Source organism: Cavia porcellus, unplaced genomic scaffold (assembly GCF_034190915.1).
Source record: "Cavia porcellus strain 051 isolate PalLab524CR breed Dunkin Hartley unplaced genomic scaffold, mCavPor4.1 scaffold_1, whole genome shotgun sequence".
NCBI lineage: Eukaryota > Metazoa > Chordata > Mammalia > Rodentia > Caviidae > Cavia > Cavia porcellus.
Genome location: NW_026947484.1, coordinates 35,244,142 through 35,264,326, shown reverse-complemented (window position 1 = coordinate 35,264,326; position 20,185 = coordinate 35,244,142). Strand labels below are relative to the sequence as shown.

The 20,185-nt window shown below is 46.9% G+C and overlaps 1 protein-coding gene across 1 annotated transcript; it reads left to right on the top strand.

Moving 5' to 3' along the window:
• The first annotated feature begins 5,149 nt into the window (after window positions 1–5,149).
• LOC100732951 (heterogeneous nuclear ribonucleoprotein A1-like) lies at window positions 5,150–9,296 on the top strand. The gene is given in 4 exon segments (XM_013154580.2): window positions 5,150–5,541; window positions 7,899–7,981; window positions 7,984–8,403; window positions 8,406–9,296. Coding segments are annotated over 4 exon segments (1,323 nt in total). The 3' UTR covers window positions 8,834–9,296.
• Window positions 9,297–20,185: the final 10,889 nt, after the last annotated feature.

Sequence of the window (20,185 nt, the reverse complement as noted above, 5' to 3'; positions counted from 1 at the left end):
AACCAGAGAGAGAAACAAAGATAGAAAGCCTTTTTTTACATCTATGACTTCGAGAGTTTTTTTGTTTTTTTACAGGGTCAAGTTACGCAGTGTAGGCTGGGTTTGACTTACTATATAGCCCAGGATGGCCTTAACTCTCTGATCCTTCTGCCTCAGCCTCCCAAGAGTTGTAATTACATTGTTATATCAACTTTACTATTCCTAATGTCTTTCTGATTTTACATGTGTTTTCCTTCTGGACTAAGCACTCTCCTTCAACAGGAGGAGCACCTATTATTAACTCTGGTTAATCTCATTAACAATGTGAATAGTTAGTAGAGATTTGGATGTAGAACATATTATGAGAACCATGGAAACTAGGAACATTTTTATTTTATTAAATTTAGGTTAAAATGAATTTTTTTACAGTAGGGATTGACCCCAGGACCTTCATACTGAGCAGCATCCCCAGTCCCCATTGCCCCTTTTTTGGTACTACAGATTAAACCTGGGGTCTTCCCACTGAGGAACAGCTCCAGTCCTTATTTATTTTGAGATAGGCTCTCATTAAATTACCAAGTTGCCCACCCTGGGCTTGAAATTACAACCCTCTTGTCTCAGCCTCCCAGAGTTCTGGGATTAGAGGCATTTGCCACCACACCTTGGTTTAAAATGAATCATTTCTCAAACTGGGTGTGGTTTTTCATGTACCCCAGTAACCCCGTCACTTTGGGAAGAGGATCCCAGTGAGTGTAAGGGGAGCCTGGACTACATAGTGAGGCCCTGTGCCAAAACAAATTATATTTCACTTCACATCTGAACTAATGGCAGCATGAACCGGCCTGAAGATACTCTTGGGATCGGGGAAAATTGGCTGGGATATTAATTTTTCTACAGATAACCACAGAAGTCAGCATTCATAGTTGACTTCATTCAAGTATTAGGTACTATGCCTAGTTTAACTCCATTATAACTTCTAATATCTCGCCAAGATCTTGTACATATACCAACTCAAAAAGCTCATTCTTAGAGGTCATCAATCAAAAACTGCTTTTTGGGCTGAGGATTTAGCTTAATGGAATAAGTGCCTCCCTTGCAAGCGTGTGGTTGTAAGTTTGATCCCTGGTACCAACAAAACAAAAAAACTCTACTTTTCAGTTTTAAAGTCCTTGCGATCATACTTATATTTTATACTTTAAATATGTGCATTACTTAAAGCAGTACAAAGATAAAGAAAGAAAGAAAACAGCACAAAGCCAGGAATGGTAGTATATGACTGAAATCTCAACTACTCGGGAGCCTGAGGTAGGAAAATTGCAAGTTTGAAGGAGCCTGGTAAACTTGGCAAGATTTTGTCTGAAAATAAAAAATAAATGAGGCATGGTGGTGCATACCTGTAATCCCAGCACTTAGGAGGCTGAGGCAGGAGGGTTTCTGCAGGTTCAAAGGCCAATTTCCAATTTTGGTGACACAGGGAATTCAAGATCAGCCTAGACTACATAGTAAGATTCTCTTTCTCTCTCTCTCTCTCTCTCTCTCTCTCTCTCTCTCTCTCTCTCTCACACACACACACACACACACACACACACACAATTTAAAATTTTAAAAATGAGAATAGGAGCAGCAGGCGCAATAGGAAGAGAACAAATCTGTGTCTCCCAAGAAAGCAAAGAGCCCTCCGTCCTGGTAAGTGGTGGTGGCACTAGTGAGCAGCAAGTGTGCCAGGAAGAAGTTAAGTCAGTGTCTCCCATGAGCCCACCCCCACGCAGGCTGAGAATCTAATGTGCTCCCCCACTGCTCTCAGCAATTGGATGGTTCCGAGGGCAACTGGAGTTGATAGCAACCAAGGCACATAAAGCAACTACTTGTATTGTTGGGTTGATTATGCTGACCTGGGGCCAGAGGTCTGAGCATCTCTTGGGAGGATGATAGCATGCAATATAGCAAATTTGGGGGGTTTCCTTCTACCTGCTCTTTGAAGGCAAATACTATTTTCACTGTTTTTGCTTTATTCTGATTAGTTGTTTTGCTCTATTCAATATTCTGTTTTGATAGGTTTTATAGTGTTCTGTTTTTGGTTTGACTCTGCTATACCAGATGGAATGGACAACTGTTGCAAAGATAACGAGATATATTATGGTATCTATTGCTGTTATCCTCGCATCCTGCCCTCAAGTTCTGTACCAATTTCACTGCACTGTCTCAATTGGCTTTTTTCTGAATTGTTCTGTTGTCATTTACTATCTTCAAAATTAAGAAAAAAGAATAAAAAATTAAAGAGACTTTGGATGTGGCTCAGTGGTATCAGGTTTGCCTAGTATATGAATATCCTACAATCAATCTCAGTAGGGGTGGGGAAAATATAGAGTCAGGATGGTACACACACACACATACACATGCCTGGGAGGTATATTTCATGACTCAGTTCAAGAAGACAAAGTACAGAGATATTCCTCTAAAGTCATGAGACAGCAATGAATTGTGCGACAGATGAGTTTTGCTTCGTTATCCTTCTTCATGACTTTGTTCCTCCTCCTCCACCTTTCCTGCCTCCTCCCTCTGTCTTTATGGCCTGGACATGGATCTAGGATTGTGGACCAAAAGTTAGTCATCACTGTAGCTGGGCGATGAAATACAGAAATACATCCTACCAGGTCATTGCTAAGTGAAAATAAATTGTTAAGGTGAGCTCAGACATGGCACGGCCAGAAACCCTCAAAATCCGTGACTCAGACAACGCTAGCTCCTCCTCACTCACAAAGTCAGCCCCGCAGCTCTGCTTGATGACTTCCTGCCAGGCAGTGACTCATGGTTCAGAATCCTCCCAAGACGTGACTTTGCCACCTAGACCGACGGAGTGGCCTCTGAGCTCTTGTGAGAGCGTGTGCAATCCCACAAGGACTCCTGTGGTCAGACGTGGACACACTGGGCCTTAGCCTGCGGCCAGGGAGCAGACTCCAGTCCCGAGCTGCAACCTCCCTGCCGAGAAGGCTGAGGAAAGAGGAGCACTTGGCATCTGTCCAGCCACCTCCCCACAGAACCTCGAGGCATGGTTTTGTGCAAAAGTCTGCCTATAGTTCTCAACCAGGCCTTCCGAGTCTCAATAATAATCGCTTCTGTAAATGAAGATGAAATGTGACTTTGTTCAAAGTGCTAAGTACTAAACAACCATGACTCTGAGGTCGTATTTCCAGATGATATGGAGAATGTACCTTTCATGCTGTCTGTTAAGTGCTGAATCATACGCTTTAAATCTCAGTAGAGCTGGGTGTGGTGGCTCATGCCTGCAATCCCAGCATCTAGGGGCTGCGGCAGGAATGTCGCTGCAAATTCAGAGCCAACCTGTGCTACACAGACAGTTCAAGGTCAGTCTAACTCCACAGTGAGTCCCCGTATCATTCATAAATAAATGAATGAATCTCAACAGAGTGGAGACAAGACTGATAGGCTTTTACGAAAGCTCAGGAGCACGAGACCAAATAACTAAGTAGAAAATCAGCCTCCGGGGGGCTGGGGATTTAGCTCAGCGGCATAAGCACCTGCCTTGCAAGCAGGCAGTCGTGAGTTCAATCCCCAGTACCGATGAAAAAGAAAAAGACAAAAAAAAAAAGAAAATCAGCCTCCTGCAAGGTCTGGTATCCTAGGACTGTGATTGCAGCAATCAGGAGGCAGAGGCTGGAGGGCTGCCCAGTTCCAGGCCACCTGGGCTACACAGTGAGACTCTATCTCAAAAAAAAAAAAAAAAAAGGAAACCCCTTTCTTCCAGTATCACTCTGAAAATAAGCCAACAAGGACTGAGGATATCCCGTGTGCCTTCTAAAAGAGAATTTTTATTTGTTTGCTTCTTTGGGTGGCACTGAGCATTGAAGCCAAGGCCTTTAATTGAGCTACATCCCTACCTCTCACCGCCCTTTTTAATATTTTTATTTAGACACAGAGTCTTCCTAAACCACTCTTATGCTTTATGTTTAAATGTTTCCCCAAAGCATCACACAGCCATGGAGGTGGCTGAGTCTAGTGGTTGTGACTGGTTCATTGCTAGATTGGCAGTGTGAGTGTAAACCCACCGGGGGCGGGGAGCCAGCCCACAATATGAGAGGGAAGAAGCCGTGCTCTCACCCTTTTTAGCCCTTTTCAGTCTTGTCACTTGGAGCTGCCATGACAGCTACCCGTTAGCCATAACATCCTGCCTTGGAGCCAGCTGGGTAGACTAAAACCTCCAAAAACTGTAAGCTAAATAAACCTTTCCTTCCCTTATTTTGGGTATCAAGTATTTGGTCTCAGCAATGAGAAAAAAGAAACCAATTCAGACACTGACATCTCTGGGTTGTACTCAAACTTATATCTCCTTCCTCAGTCTCCCCAAATCCTGCAGTTACAAGCATAGACCAGCATGCCCATCCAAAAACTAATTTTGCCTTTGCTACAACACATAAAATGATCATGCCATAGCATTCTAAATAAGCATTGTACAAAAGCAATAGAGTGAACCTCATACGTTTTTTATTTTGTTTTTTTTTTTTTTTTTTTTTTGAGATATGATTCTGCTGTGTAGTTTGAATTGGTCTTCAACTCTTGGCGATCCTCCTGCCTCAATCTCCTCAGTGCTGGGATCACGGGCATGGGACACCATGGTTAGCTACAATTTTCTAGAAGCTACTTTAAAAAGTAAAAAGAAAGCCCGGCCTGGTGGCACACACCTGTAATCTCAGCACACTAGAGGCTGGGGCAGAAGGATTACTGTGAGCAAGGCCAAACTGCACAGTAAGTTCGAGGCCAAGCTGAACTACACAGCCAGCAAGATCCTGTCACGAAAAAAAAAAAAAAAAACAGGTAAAACAACAATATACTTTATTTAAACCAATATAACCAAAATATACCAGTGTCTGATTCATGAACAATTCTATTTGTGAATAAACCAGTTGGCAAACTCCTCATCAGGTAACTACCATGACCTCGGCCATCTCCTGAACACACACACAAACACGGCCATCTTCCCAAAGTCGTAAAACAATTTAAGATCATAAACCGAGGCCCACTCTGTCAGTAATTCCATACAGCAGTCAGACTCATTTTCAGCTCCACGCTGTAACAACTACCACTCCCGGGAGCTCATGGAAATTCACTCCTTCACTCCATCTTGTGTCTGCCATGTACTAGAGTTATACCCATGGCCCTAGCCTGGGCCACATCCCAGACTCTTTTCCTTCTTAAAAGTTTGAGACAGCAGCTTGAAAATCCAAGTGTGCAACAGCTGACTCATGGGGTCAACTTGAGTGAGAAAGACCCAAGCAATTGGCTCAGCGAGCTGTGGGTGGGAGGACCCACCCTAGGGTGCAATGCCCAGGCTGCTATAAAAGGGAAACTAAGAAGGAAGGAAGGCAGTGTCTGCTCCAGGACAGCTGCAGTCCCCTCCCTCTCCTTGGAGTCCCTGCCTGGCTTCCAGCACAGCCCCTTCCTCTCCTGGTACCGACTCCCTCCAGGATTCCACTGGGGCCTCCACCTCCACCTCCAGTCCCAGACGGACCTGTGCTGCTCCACACCAGCGCTGCAGGCGGCCCTGTGAGCCACCCTGGTGAGTTCTCCTTATACATTTGTATGTCTCGCATCAGGTCTTCTCAGCAAACAGTGATGCATACAGATGGGATGCAGAGTGGCACCGTCCTCCTGTCTCAGCCTCCCCAGGGCTGCAGCTGGGAGACAGCCACCCCACGCTGGGATTCTACTTCTTGTTTTCTGTAGTGATATCTCCCTTTCCAGTTACTTTCTTCCTTTCATTTTTGCTGTTGCTGTTTTTGGAAGTAGGGTGTTGCTGTGTGGTTCAGGCTGTCCTTTACCTCAGATGTCAGTATGTAGTCAAGGCCAGCTTAGAGTGAGACAGGATCCTCCTGCCTCAGCTTCCTGGGCGCTGGAGTTACAGGCGTGTGCCACCAAGCTCACTCAGAACTGAAACTTTACTCCACTCCCTCCCTTACTTTGGCTTGGTGCCCTTTAGCACCACAGCCAGCGTGAGGAATGTAGCTCAGTGGTGGAGTGCTTGCCCTCACAGGTGGGGCTGGGGGTTCAATCCCCAGTACTGAAAAAAGAAAGATAATTAGCAGAAGTGCGACTAGGGTTGGAAGAGTCACTGACACTTTGAAAGTGAGCCTTCGATGGCTGTCCTCGGTCTACTGAGCTGAGCAGCTCTCTAGACATGGGCAAAGCAAACCTGCGAGTGTCGGTGTGTGTGTTCTTCCCGTTTCCTGCTGTCCTGGAGAAAACAGTGGCAGTGCAGATGCGTCTCTGAAGTGTTTTGGAGACTAAAGCTTGTTAGAAACACTGCTCTCCACTTTTAGTGGGTTCACAATTAAATTTTTATGGAAAGTCAATTAAATTACTTAAGTGCATGCTTTGAATCTTCTCATCTTGACAGCACTACTAGGTCACGCTGCTCAAATTAAGATGCTCTTGGAATGATTTCATATTCAACAAAACAAAAAATAGGACGACCAAGAGGAGCACGTGGTCACCACACTTTTGGCATGAACCGCTGCTGCTGTCTTTTACATGTGCTGTCCAGCGCGGCATCTTCTTGTTACTGTGGCCAGTAGGTGTTCATCTTGTGACCAGTTGATCAAAGGACAAAATTTTATTTAAATTAAATGCCTGGGATCGGCTGGGCATGGGGGCACACGCCTGTATTCCCAGCGCTCTGGAGGCTGAGGCAGGAGGATCCTTGTGAGTTTGAGACCAGCCTGTAATTAAAATATAATTCTGGGGGGCTGAGGGTTTAGCTCAGCAGCATAAGTGCCTGCCTTGCAAGCAGGCAGTCGTGAGTTCAATCCCCGGTACCGATAAAAAAGAAAAATACAAAAAAAATGTATATATATATATATATATATATATATATATATATATATGTAATTCTGGGCAACACAGTTCACAAAATGCTCATAATTATTACTATTCTATCCCATAGTGGGACCACCCTTCCCTTGAAATGTGAGCCAACATGTGGCTGTATGGATAAAATACAGGTTAGATTTTAGAGACAGATCAGGAAGACCCTATGAAAGAGCTGACTCATCATCTTTATGTGGGGTCACTGTGGTACAGGGTGCAGCAGCTCCAGATGACCTCCACATTCCAGTACTGAGGAACTTGTCTCTTACCTGTGTTAACTGGCAAAGTGCAACACTCATGCCAGGAGGAATTAAGGTTGCAAAATCTACTGATTTTAAAATAGAAGTAACGTGCCGGAGATTTAGCTCAGTGGCATAAGCCCCTGCCAGCAAGCCTGCTATCCTCAGTTCAATCCCCAGCACCAAAAACAAACAAGTAAAATAGAGATAACAGCCTGGGTTATCTGGAATGGCCTAAGGTACTCACAGAAGAATCTAAAGAGGGGAACCTGGGTGTGGTGATGAGCGCCTGTAATCCCAGCACTGGGGAGGCTGAGGCAGGAATAGGGCTCTGAGTTTGAGGAAAAATTTCAATACAGTGTGTTGTCTTGGCTTGTCACTTTAACTGCAATTTGAAGGCCTCTTTTTTATGTCGTATTTCCTAAGTAAATTCTTGGTATCCACTGCTGTATATTCCTGAAATGCCAAAGGGCAGCAATATTGTTTCTGCAGTGAGTAATGGCAGGGGAGAGTTGGTTCTTTTAGGATTTCAGGCTCCCCGGGGATGTTAGTGCCCCACTCACAGTGAGGAGCATGAAGGGCAGGGGAGGGTGAAGATGGTACTAAGACCACGTGGCATGGGGAATGAGCTGGAATGCTCCTCAGTTGGGTGCCCAGTGGGATTTCTGCAAGGGGAGTTTGCCACATTCTAGGCCAGGATTTCTGTATGTTTCACTAGGAGAGAAGCACACCACAGCTTCCTCCACATCTGGTCAACCATGAGCACTAAAGCCGCATCACACATTTTTCCTATTAAAGGGCTGCCTTCTTGTCCAAGTCGGCATCTCCCAAGGAGACTGAAGAGCAGCGCTGCAAGCTCTTCATCAGAGGGCTGAGCCACCACCTAGTCTCAGGAGCCACTTTGAGCAGTGGGGAACACTCACCGACTGTATGGTAATGAGAAATCCGAACACCAAGCGCTCCAGGGGCTTTGGGTTCGTCACTTATGCCAGCGTGGAGGAGGTGGAGGCAGCCATGAAGGCCAGGCCACACCAGGTAGATGGCAGAGTGGTGCTAACCAAGAGAGCTGTATCCAGGGAAGACTCCCAAAGACCGGGTGCCTACCTCACTGTGAAGATCTTTGTCGGTGGCATTAAAGATACTGATGAACATCACCTACGAGATCATTTTGAACAATATAGAGAAATCGAAGTTATTGAAATCATGACTGACCGAAACACTGGAAAGAAAAGGGGCTTCGCTTTTGTAACCTTTGTTGACTATGATTCTGCAGACAAGGCTGTGATTCACAGATACCAGACTGTCAAGGCTACAGGTGTGAGGTGAATAAAGCCCTGTCCAGGCAGAAGATGGCTAATGCTTCATCTAGCCAAAGAGGTCCACATGGTGCTGGAAATTTTGGTGGTGGTCGTCGAGGTGGTTTTGGTGGCTATGGCAATTGTGGTCGAGGAGGAAACTTCAATGTTCCACGTGGCTTTGGTGGCACTGGGAATCAGTACACTGAAATTGGTAATGGAAGCAATTTTCAAGTGGGCGGAAGCTACATTGATTTTGGCAATTACCATAATCAGTGTTTACATTATGGGCCCATGAAAGGAGGAAAGTCTGGAGGCAGAAGCTCTGGGCTATATGGGGGTGGAGACCAATACTTTGCCAAGCCACGAAATCAAGGTGGCAACCGTGGCTCCAGCAGTAATGGAAGCTATGGCAGAGGCAGAGGCAGAAGCTTTTAAGTCCTGCTGGGAAAAAAAGTTCAGCAAAGCAGCAGAGCCAGACAAGTGACAGAGAAGCCACAGCTTACAACAGACAGCTGAGCTTGGCCAGGCACAGTGGTGGCAGGGCCTCACTGCTAAGAAGACATGTTGTAGATGAGGCTCATGTGTATGGACAGGACACTCAGGATGTGACTAACTGCAGAACAGGTTATTTTAGTTTCTTCTCTGTGGAAAGTGTAAAGCATTCCAGCAAAGGGTTTCCATGCAGACTCTTTTTTTGTACCCATGTTGTTGATTGCTAAATGTATTAGTGTCATCACGGCACTAAATAAACTTCTTTTTAAACCTTTCTTTATGGCAAAAAGTATGAATATTTACAAAGCTTACATAAAGTAGCAGTTAACATAGCATTATCCCTGGTGTGTACTTAACATAGTGGTCATTAGCTAAGGCTGTATGAAACCCACAAATTTTAATGGCTTAACACAAAAGAATACTTCTTGTTCACACGATGTCCTTGTGTGGACTGATCTTCAGGTTTCTAACGCCTGCCTAAACTACCCAGAATAAGATAAGGCCTACACCGTCACCACAGCAGAAGAAAGCTGGCCCTCAGTGCTGTTAAACACCAGGTCTGGAAGTGGTTTATGTTACTCCTGTTCAAGTGCTATTGGTCAAACAAGTATATGGCTCCACCTAACTGCAAGTGGGAGGAGACAGAGAAATTTTGTGTTCCTGTCTTCAGAGGGACAATGATTAATACAGCTTTGATTCTGACACATAGGCACTTGGCCCTCTGGGTGTTACCCTTACAGCATATGAAGCATAACGTGCTGCAAGATATCTTTAACACATTCACTGGGGTATTTTTTCACAAACCTTGATTCCATTTATCTGATTATCATTCTAATGTGAACTATATTTTCATTCTTATTTTTAATAGGTAAGGATCAGGGATTAAAATACAAAGGAAAACCACCTAAATTCATGAAGATTAATGATAGCAGCCATGGGTGGTGGCACAATCCCAGCACTCAGAGGGCTGAGGCAAGGGGATTGCTGTGAGCCCAAGGTCAGCCTGGGCTACAAAGTGAGTTCAAGGCCAACCTGAACTGCACAGAGAGACTGTCTCAAAAAGACCAAAAAATTGTAATAGATACAATGTTCCCTTAGCTGCTCAACTAATGAAGGGATGGCAAAGAATTTGATCTGTATTAGCTAGATTTCTTCACAAAGAGAAAGTCGGTGGGACCCAGATCATAATGCATTGGTTTATGCAACAAGGAATGCTGAGAAGCGTCAATATTTGCAGCGGTCAAGCTGAAGACCAAGGAGAGCCACATGTAGTTCCTGCTGGAGTCTGAATGCATTAAGAGCCAGTATAGCCAAGGATGTACTTCCGGTGCCAAAGCCAGCAGGTTAGAAGAGTTGACTTTTCAGCTGGAGTCTGAAGGCCAGACAAAGCTAATGTTCCACCCAGTCCAAGCGCTGAGGTAAAAGTTCACTCTTAAGGGTCAACCTTTGTTTCTAGACGTGCCTTCAACTATTACATGAGAATGGCTGCTTTGGAGTTATCTGAGCTGGGTGCAGTTATGTCTATAATTCCAGTATGCTGGGAGGCTAAAACAAGAGGACCCCAAACTTACCGATTTCCTGAGAACTTGTCTCAAAATTAAAAACTAAAAAAAGGCAAAATGAGATTGGGGATGTAGCTCAGTGCATATGTCTTGAGTTCAATGGTGAATCGAGGGGGAGATAGGGAGGAAGAGACCCATCTGTTTCACTCAATGTCCTGATTCACATGTTAATCTCATTTTTTTTTTTTTTTTTGTCTTTTTCCTTTTTATCGGTACCGGGGATCGAACTCACGACTGCCTGCTTGCAAGGCAGGCGCTTATGCCGCTGAGCTAAATCCCCAGCCCCATTAATCTCATTCTTACAGGGAGACACAGTGACACATATCACACTGGGAGGCTCAGGCAGGCCTGGAAATTGGAGTCCAGCTGGGGTGATTCAGCAAGATGCACGGAGGGAGGTAGTCCTCATAGTCACTCAGAATATTGTTAGACTGAATTATCTGGGTTCTCTGTAGCCCAGTCAAATCAGCACATAGAATTAACCATTATGTAATCCAAAAGGCATAGAGGATGGATTTCATATTTATTTGAAATTTAGCGTCAGGTGTGGTGGCTCATGCTTGTGACTCCACTATTTGGGAAGCTCAGGTAGGAGGATTAGAAGTTTGGAACCAGCCCGGGCTAAGAGTGACCTTTTTCTTCAAATAAAAAAATTCCAAGGGGCTGGGGATTTAGCTCAGTGGCATAAGTGCCTGCTGCTTACAAACACAAGAAGAGTTTGATCCCTGGTACCAAAATAAATAAATAAATAATAATAATAATTTAAAAAAAGGTATGGGAATGTAGCTCAGTGCAAAGGCCCCAGGTTCAATCTTAAGTACCATAAATAAATTCTCCAAATTATTTTTTCAATTAAAACATTTGGAGGTTTCTGGATGTAGCTTGGCAGTAGAGAATCCACTTAGGATGTACAAGACTCTGGTTTCAATCCTCAGCCCCAAAAAACAAACAAAAAAAACACCACTTGGGGTTTGTATTTGGCTTTCAAGTTTTACCATGATGTGCCCCAAGTGTGGTTTTATCCTATAACTCACATGTTTGTTGTGGTTCAGTTGTGAAAAGTCCTTACCCATTAAACGCCACTTTTTGTTCTTATTTACATGGTTGCTGCCAAAACAGCAAAGCTCTTTGTCTTTGGTACTGGAGAATGAACCTAGAGCATTTCCACTGAGCTACCAGCCAAAAATATTAGTGACTGGGTTTGGTGGTATACACCTATACTCCTAGCATTCAGGAGGGTGAGCCAAACAGATCACTGTTAGAAGCCGGCCTGGATTACAGAATGAATTCAAGGTCAGTGTGAACTACAGTGAGACCCTAGCTATAAAAACCAAGCAATCAAACAGATTCTGCAATGCTACGGTCTTTCACACCGAGCTGTATCTCCAGCCTTTTTAATTTTTTTTTGAGACTTGGCCTTACTAAGTTGATGAACTGGCCAGGCTAAACTCCAACTTGCAGTTCTCCTGCCTCAAGCTTCCAGACTGCCAGTAGTACAGGTAGGTGCTCCCATGCCCAGGTGACAGCATAAGTCGATAGGGAAGCTGGCAGTCTCATCTCCAGAAATGCTCGGTATTTTAACAAGGGCCCTGATTTTGATCCCCCCACATTCCTTTACAGATGCATTTTGCTATGTGTTTGGATAACACTCTAGTCATCCTTTAGTTATACCATACACAAATTTACAAAACTAGTCATGACATGGTCTATAATTTGGAATCAAAAACTAAGGACAAATTTGAGCACTTGTTTCAAACACATCTGAATGTACTGGAAGAGGCAAAAACGCATGAGAAATACAAGTAGAGAGAAGTCACAAAAGCTATGATGTTAAGAACCTATTGAAAGAGTTGCTGGCCCAAACCGGACACTTTAACCAGGAAAAGCTGTGGCCAAGTTAGGGGCCTCCTGACTCCCCGGCACCCTATATAGATTTAACTGTAACCCTAACCCCCTCCCTAGGAACCTGCTTTCTGGCGCTAAACGTTTGCCAATGAAATACCTGTGCATCTCTAATGGCCTTAGGGCACTGCCCTAAGCTTAGGCTACTTATATTCCCCCACGCCACGTGTCCGAGAGAGAGATCGCCAGATTCCAGTGGCCAGTACAACAGTCTCCTCTCCCCGTGTTCCCGGAATAAAGGCCTCTTTTAGTTTTTGAAAGGAGGCATGTATGGGCCTAGTAGGGTCCAGGGGTTCTGATAAGGAACCCTTAGCAGCCTTGTAGAGAGGTTGAGCTAGGGCTGCAAAATTAGGAATCCAAAGACAAAGAAATTAGCTAAACCCAGGAAAGATGTAACCTGCCGTTTAGTTGTGGGCACCTGGAGATCATGAAGAATTGCCTTACGATCTGAGGTGATGGAGCGAGTGGTGGGGGTGAGAGCAAGACCTAGGTATTTGACTTTTGGGGAGGCTATCTGGGCTTTGGTGGGAGACACCCTGTATCCACGGCTAGCAAGGAAATTAAGAAGACTGGCTGAGTGGCGTATGGCTAACATATGGGATGGAGAGCATAATAGGAGGTCGTCTATGTATTAGAGCAGAACACTAGGTTTGAGATTGAGTTCTGTGAGGTCAGTAGCAAGAGCCTGACTAAAGAAGTGGGGATTATCCCTGAACCCCTGGGGGAGTACTGTCCAAGTAAGTTGTTGAGACCTGAGGGTGTCTGGGTCAGTCCATGTAAACGCAAAGAGGTTCTGGCAATCAGGGTGTAGGGGGATAGTGAAGAAGGCATCTTTAAGATCTATAACTGTAAAGTGAGTAGTGGAGGAAGGGATATGAGAGAGCATGGTATAAGGATTTGGCACCACTGGGTAAGTTGGGGTAACGGCACTGTTGATCACCCTAAGGTCCTGTACCAGGCGATAGGACCCATCAGCCTTGAGCACCGGGAGAATGGGAGTATTGTGGGGTGAATGGGTAGGTTTAAAAAATCCATTGTCTAAAAGCCGCTTAATGATGGGTTTAAGCCCCCTTAAATGTTGGGGGGCTATGGGGCATTGGGGAACGCAGGGAAAAATTGAGGGATCCTTGAGACGGATTAAAACAGGCGTGGCATGTGTAGCCAGAGCGGGATTGGATGTGTCCCAGACCGTGGGGTCAACCAAAGAAGGAGGAAGAGGGGGGAATGGCTTTGTGACGCATTGTGAGGCAGTCATCTCATCTTCTGTCACCCACCCGTCTCCGTTTCACAAAGGCCTCACAGCCGCAGTTAACAGGCTAAGTCATGTTTTGTTATCCGATTTGGTTCCTAATTTCTTACGCTCTATTAATGATCATTTTTGCAGCAGGACTCTTGACAGTCTTTCCTAGAGACTCCCACATCATGCGTAAGATCATCTTTATTATGTTCTATGTGATAACTGTCATGGTTCTTTCCACCCTCAGCTGTCTGGTTAAACGTGACATCCCTGAAAGCCTAAGCTCTCACCTTCCCTATATTGGTACAGCCACCGTCTCCCATACTCCCCCTATTTTATCCGGCTCAACTCCTAGACCAGAAACAAGTTTTACACACCTACCCTCCTAACTTTTATGCTTTCAGATGGGGGAGTAATCACCTCTCATAATTTCAATAACCTCACACTTATTTTTCAGAATTCTACCTCACCATGATGATGCTCCTACCTCAATGTCACCCTGATAAAATACCATCTCAAAATCAAAGTCACCTTCCTATCTACCTCACCTGGGTCCTTAAATATAATAGTGCCATGTCTCCTAATAACATTATGTCTCTTTGTTTTTCCAGTCTGATATACGTACATTCACCAGTGAAGTTGTCCTGGCTAAAACACCTGGCATCAGTGTCTACCTGGGCATCAACCTTCATCCCGTCGAACTCCCCTAGACCCCAATACAGTGCCCTCAGCCAGCAGGAAGTAGTTACAGAGAGAAATCTTCGCCCCTTTTCCTAATAATCATAAGACGGGATATGAAAGAGTTGCTGGCCCAAACCGGACACTTTAACCAGGAAAAGCTGCGGCCAAGTTAGGGGCCTCCTGACTCCCCCACCCCCTATAGATTTAACTGTAACCCTATACCCCCTCCCTAGGTGTTGGGAGCCGCAGCCCCGAGCCCGGTCGCCTCACTTGGCGGACGTGAGGCCTGTAGTAAAGAGTAAAGCCTGAGGTAGATTACCCCTCCCATCGAGCACGTTAGTTTCCTGCTTACCGCGTAAGCAACCCGCTCAACAATATAGTCTGCCTGGCAACTGATGATGTTAGCCAATCAGCTTGCCTTGCTTACTTTAACATGATTGGACACTGTATCCGTATATATACTGGTGCCACCCCTGGGGGGGAAGAAGAAGCCCGGAAGTAGAAGCCCAGAAGGAGCCGCGGGGAGCGGACCAAAGGAGGCTTCGGCTGGGAGCGATCCCAGGGCAGGCTGTACGGAGAAGGAAAATAAAAGAAAAGGTTGTCCACTGCCAGACTTTGTCGTGTGTCCTTCCTGCCGGCCGGGAGCGACATCGACATTTGGAGGCCCGCACGGGGACTGATCACCCCCGAGACGTGACAGCGGACAACACTCCAGTACAGAGCTGCGAGACAGGTGAGTTGGGGATAAGCCTGGGCTCTGGGTGGCGCGCACCTACAGGGCTTTTAGACTCCCCTCAGGCTCACGCGTAAGTGGCGGATTCCTTGGGCCTCACGCGGTGAGTAACATATTAAAAGATGGGAAACATGCTAGGTAGCAACACTAAGAGCGAGGGTGGTTGTGGAGAAAGCTCTCAAGAGCTTACAAAAGTACGCAGGGTATTTGAGCAGGCCCAGTCGGGGAGCTCCCGAGAGGGGCCCGTCAAGGGGAACAAAGATGCTAAGGAGAAGGACGGGGCTCTAGCCTCGGAGTCGTCTGACTCCGAGGACGAGGGAAAGTTGAATGGCAAGGAGGCCAAAGAGACCAGCTGTCAGGAGCCTAAGTCGCTCGATAAGGAGTCCCAGGGTTCTTTCCCAGCGTTGCGCCGTGAATTGCGCTCCGCTCAACTTGGTCTGCGGAGGAGTAGAGAGCTCCTGAGCGCTCCCCAGCGCGAGAGGGAGGCGAAGCCTTCCGCCCCACCTTGGGGGCTGTTCCCGGAGGCGATCCCTCGCCGCGAGGCGGCCGCCCGGGAGCTCCCTTCCCCTTCGCCAGAACAGGAAGTGATGCACGGGCCCCCATTTTCCGCCCAATCATGGCCGCCGTCTTATGCTCCGCCGCCGGCGGGTCGGTATTTTTACAGGCGGCTATGGCAGGGGGGACGTTTGTCTCATGAGGTACATCCACCACCTGGGATAGATAGTGGCCCCTACGGGATATTTCCTGTACAAGTAGCTATGGGCCAGGGACGTAATGCATGGGAGCCTTTTGAGATAAAGCAGATTAGAGAACTTAAAAATGCAGTTACAACCTTTGGGCCGACTGCGCCTTACACCATTGCCATGCTGGAGAACCTGTCTTCTGGGCCCCTCACCCCCGCGGACTGGATTCAGCTGGCAAAGGCGTGTCTGCCCTCGGGTAGTTACCTGGATTGGCGAGCCTGGTACGCAGAGTTCTCTGCAGAGCAGGCTGAGAGAAACGCCAGTCGGGGAAACTGGGGGTGGAACAAGGAAATGCTTATGGGAGAAGGTCGGCACGCTGATGATCAGACTCAGTTCCCCGGCGCTGTTTATGAACAAATCAATGCCATAGGGCTCCGCGCCTGGAAGCAGGTAAGTGGTGCCGGAACAGCCTCCTTGTGTCTTTCAAAAATAATTCAGGGTACCACAGAGCCATTTGTTGACTTTGTGGCCCGAATGCAAGATGCTGCCGATAAGATATTTTCTGATCCGGGAGTGGCTCGACCGCTGGTAAGGCAGCTGATTTTTGAGCAATGTACAAAGGAGTGCAAGGCAGCGATAGCTCCTCATAAGAACAAGGACCTCAACGCCTGGATTAGGATATGTAGAGAGATAGGGGGGCCGCTCTCCAACTCGGGAGTGGCTGCTCTCCTGGCCGCGGCTGTACAGCAGAGGGGACCTCGCGGGTTAGAAGGGGAATGTAAGGCTAAAGGGTGTTTTGCCTGCGGGGAGCCAGGACACATTAAACGTCATTGCCCAAACAATGCAGATGCTAGGCCTCGCCCTAGGAATGAAGAACCATATGTTTGTGGGCGATGCAAGAGGGGATCACACAAAGCTGAGGAGTGTAGGTCGGTCTTTGATGCTCAGGGCAACCGTATTTGTGGACGAGATGCTAGAGGGCCAAAAAACGGCCAGAGGGGGCCCCCTTCACAGGCGGGCCCCCGCCCCAGAGACAGGACAGCTCAGGATGGCAGCCTTCAACAAGGGCCACCCCTGGGTCAGCAGATGTGGACCTCAGTGTCGCCTCCAGACTTATATTAGTGCCTGACATGGGTGTTCAAGTGGTTGAAACCACCTTTAAGGGACCGTTACCCGAAAATTCCGTGGGTCTGGTGATCGGGAGATCCTCCACGGCCCTTCGGGGTCTCATAGTAGTCCCGGGGGTCATAGACTCAGACTACACAGGACATATTAAAATTATGGTTCAATCTCTTGTGGGTACTATGGTAATCAATAAAGGAGACAAGATAGCGCAGCTCTTGCTGCTCCCCAGTCTCCACAAGAGATTCCCCTCAAAGCAGAAAATTAGAGAAAGTCAAGGTTTCGGTTCCTCAGGGGAAGTCTTCGAGGGACTCCATATAATACTTGATAAAAGGCCCATGCTCTCACTTAAGGTCAATGGCAAGGATATAACAGGGCTCCTAGACACAGGAGCTGACCGTTCCATTATCTCTAGAAAGGATTGGCCCTCCAACTGGCCCACCAACACTGCAGATAACACGCTGCAGGGCCTGGGGATGGTGTCAGCTCCTCAGGTTAGTGCTTCAACCCTGTTCTGGTGTGATGAGGAGGGTCATCAGGGCCATTTCCAACCATTTGTGTTGCAGTTGCCAGTGTCTCTATGGGGAAGGGACATCCTCACTCAGATGGATGTCACGCTTACGTCAAACTGCTCCCCCCAGGCTAAGGATATACTCAGGAACCAGGGATATACCCCCGGCAAAGGCTTGGGCAATGCCCTACAGGGTCGGACATCCCCAATACCAGTAGAGAACAAAAAAGGTAGGCAAGGGCTGGGTTTTTCTTAGGGGCCGCTGAAGAAGCTCTCCTACCCACTTCGATCAAAATCACCTGGAGGTCAAATGATCCGGTTTGGGTACCTCAGTGGCCCCTGCCTAAGGAGAAGCTATTAGCCTTGTCAGAAATAGTCAGTACACAACTTAGATTAGGACACATTAAGCCGTCAACCTCCCCATGGAACACCCCCATTTTTATAATTAAGAAAAAGTCTGGCAAATGGAGGCTGCTCCATGATCTAAGGGCGGTCAACGCGCAGATGCAGTCCCTGGGGGCGGTCCAGAGGGGGCTGCCAGCTCTCTCAGCCATCCCTCAGTCCTGGCCAGTTTATGTTATAGATCTTAGAGACTGTTTCTTCTCAATCCCCCTGCATCCAGAGGACACTCATAGGTTCGCCTTTACTTTACCCACCATTAACCAAGAAAGCCCTGATCTCAGATACGAGTGGATAACGCTGCCCCAAGGTATGGCCAACAGTCCCACTATGTGTCAGATTTACCTTGATTCCCTACTGGCCCCCCTACGGAAATCCTTTCCCAAGATAAGATGTGTGCATTACATGGACGACCTTTTGCTCAGCGGCAGGGACCCAGACATGCTAAATAATATGCTCGGCCAGTTGGTCGAGGCCCTGAGACAAGCTAATCTGCATGTCGCCCCCGACAAGATTCAGGGAGGAGAAATGGTGACCTACTTAGGCGCGAGAATCTCCCCTATGCTAGTCTCTCCGCAGAAGGTCACCATTAGGACGGATGGCGTTAGGACCCTAAATGACATGCAAAAGCTATTGGGAGACATTAATTGGATTAGGCCATATTTACATATACCAAATTCAGATCTCAAACCCCTGTTCGACCTTCTAAAGGGAGACCCAGATATAGCCTCCCACAGGAGGCTCACTCCTGAGGCAAGAGCTGCCTTACAGAGAGTGGAAAAAGCCTTAGGTGGGGCTACCTTACACAGAATTGAACCAGGGTGACCCTTTGATGTCTGTTTGCTACAGACTAGTCTACAGCCCACAGCGGTGATTTGGCAGAAAGGACCATTACTGTGGATACACCCTAAGGTCTCACCTGCAAAAGTCATAGAGCATTACCCGGAGGCAGTCGCTTCATTGGCCCTTGAAGCGCATGATAGAGCTGTCCAACATTTTGGCTCAGGACCACAAGCCATCCGAGTACCCTATACCGCCAGCCAGATCAAGACCCTGGCTGCCTGCATAGATACGTGGGCCATTCTGAGATGTGTTTTCCATGGGGATATAAACAATCAATACCCTAAAGACCCTATCTTGTCATTTGTCACTCAGCACCCTATAATTTTTCCAAAGGTTACTGCCTCTGAGCCATTAGTCCCAGCAACTACAATATATACAGATGGCTCCAAGACGGGGATAGGCGCCTATGTGATCCTAGGCAAGCCCCTGGTTACCATACAATTTAAACCTGATCAGCCTCAGGTGGTAGAACTACAGATCGTTAAAATGACTCTTGAACGGTTCTCAGAAGCCATTAATATTGTCTCCGATTCTAGGTATGTGGTCAATGCTATGCAAGTGCTTGAGACTGCCGGTTTAATTAGATCCACTTCCACAGTGGCTGGGCTGTTCCTGTCTATCCAGACATTGCTTCAGAACAGACACCATAAGGTCTTCACCACCCACATAAGAGCACATACATCCCTGCCGGGGCCCATGGCACAGGGGAATGCGGCTGCTGATACTGCCACTCGCCCGTTATGGATTTTTACCTTACTAACACCAATCGAGCGAGCCCGTGCCTTCCATGATAAGTTTCATGTCAATGCCAGGACACTAGCAAACCATTTCCATGTTTCCAGAGCAGATGCATGAGATATCGTGCGACTATGTGACTCCTGTGCCACATACAAACCTGCCATACCGATGGGAGTAAACCCTCGAGGTTTGATCCCTGGTGATGTTTGGCAGATGGACATCACACATATACAGGAGTTTGGGACTCTTAAATATGTTCATGTTTCCACAGACACCTGTTCTCACGTCATATTCGCAACAGCAGAAACAGGTGAAAAAGTGTCTAATGTGATCAATCATTGCCTGGCGGCTTGGGCCGCATGGGGCAAACCAAAAATATTAAAAACTGATAATGGACCAGCCTATATAGGCAAAGCCTTCAATGAGTTCTGCAAAATGATGGAGGTTCAATTAAAACATGGTATCCCATACAATCCCCAAGGTCAAGGAATCATTGAGAGGGCTCATAGAAGCCTCAAAGAAATTTTACAAAAACAAAAAGGGGGAGTAGGCCAAGGCCTGGCCCCAAAGGCACGATTATCCATGGCACTATTCACACACAATTTTTTAAATTTAAATAATGATAATTGCTCCCCAGCCGTGGAGCACTGCAACCCTTCCCCCAACCATAAAGGGTGGGTGAAGTGGAAAGATGTCCTGACAGGACAATGGATGGGCCCGGATCCAGTGGTCAGCTGGAACCGAGGCGCGGTTTGTGTTTTCCCACAGGAATCGGGACGAGAACCACTGTGGGTACCGGAGAGACTGACACGGGCGACAAAGCCCTCGACTGAAGATCAGACCTGCCCTACCGGAGATCCATCACAGACCAACCAACAAGATGA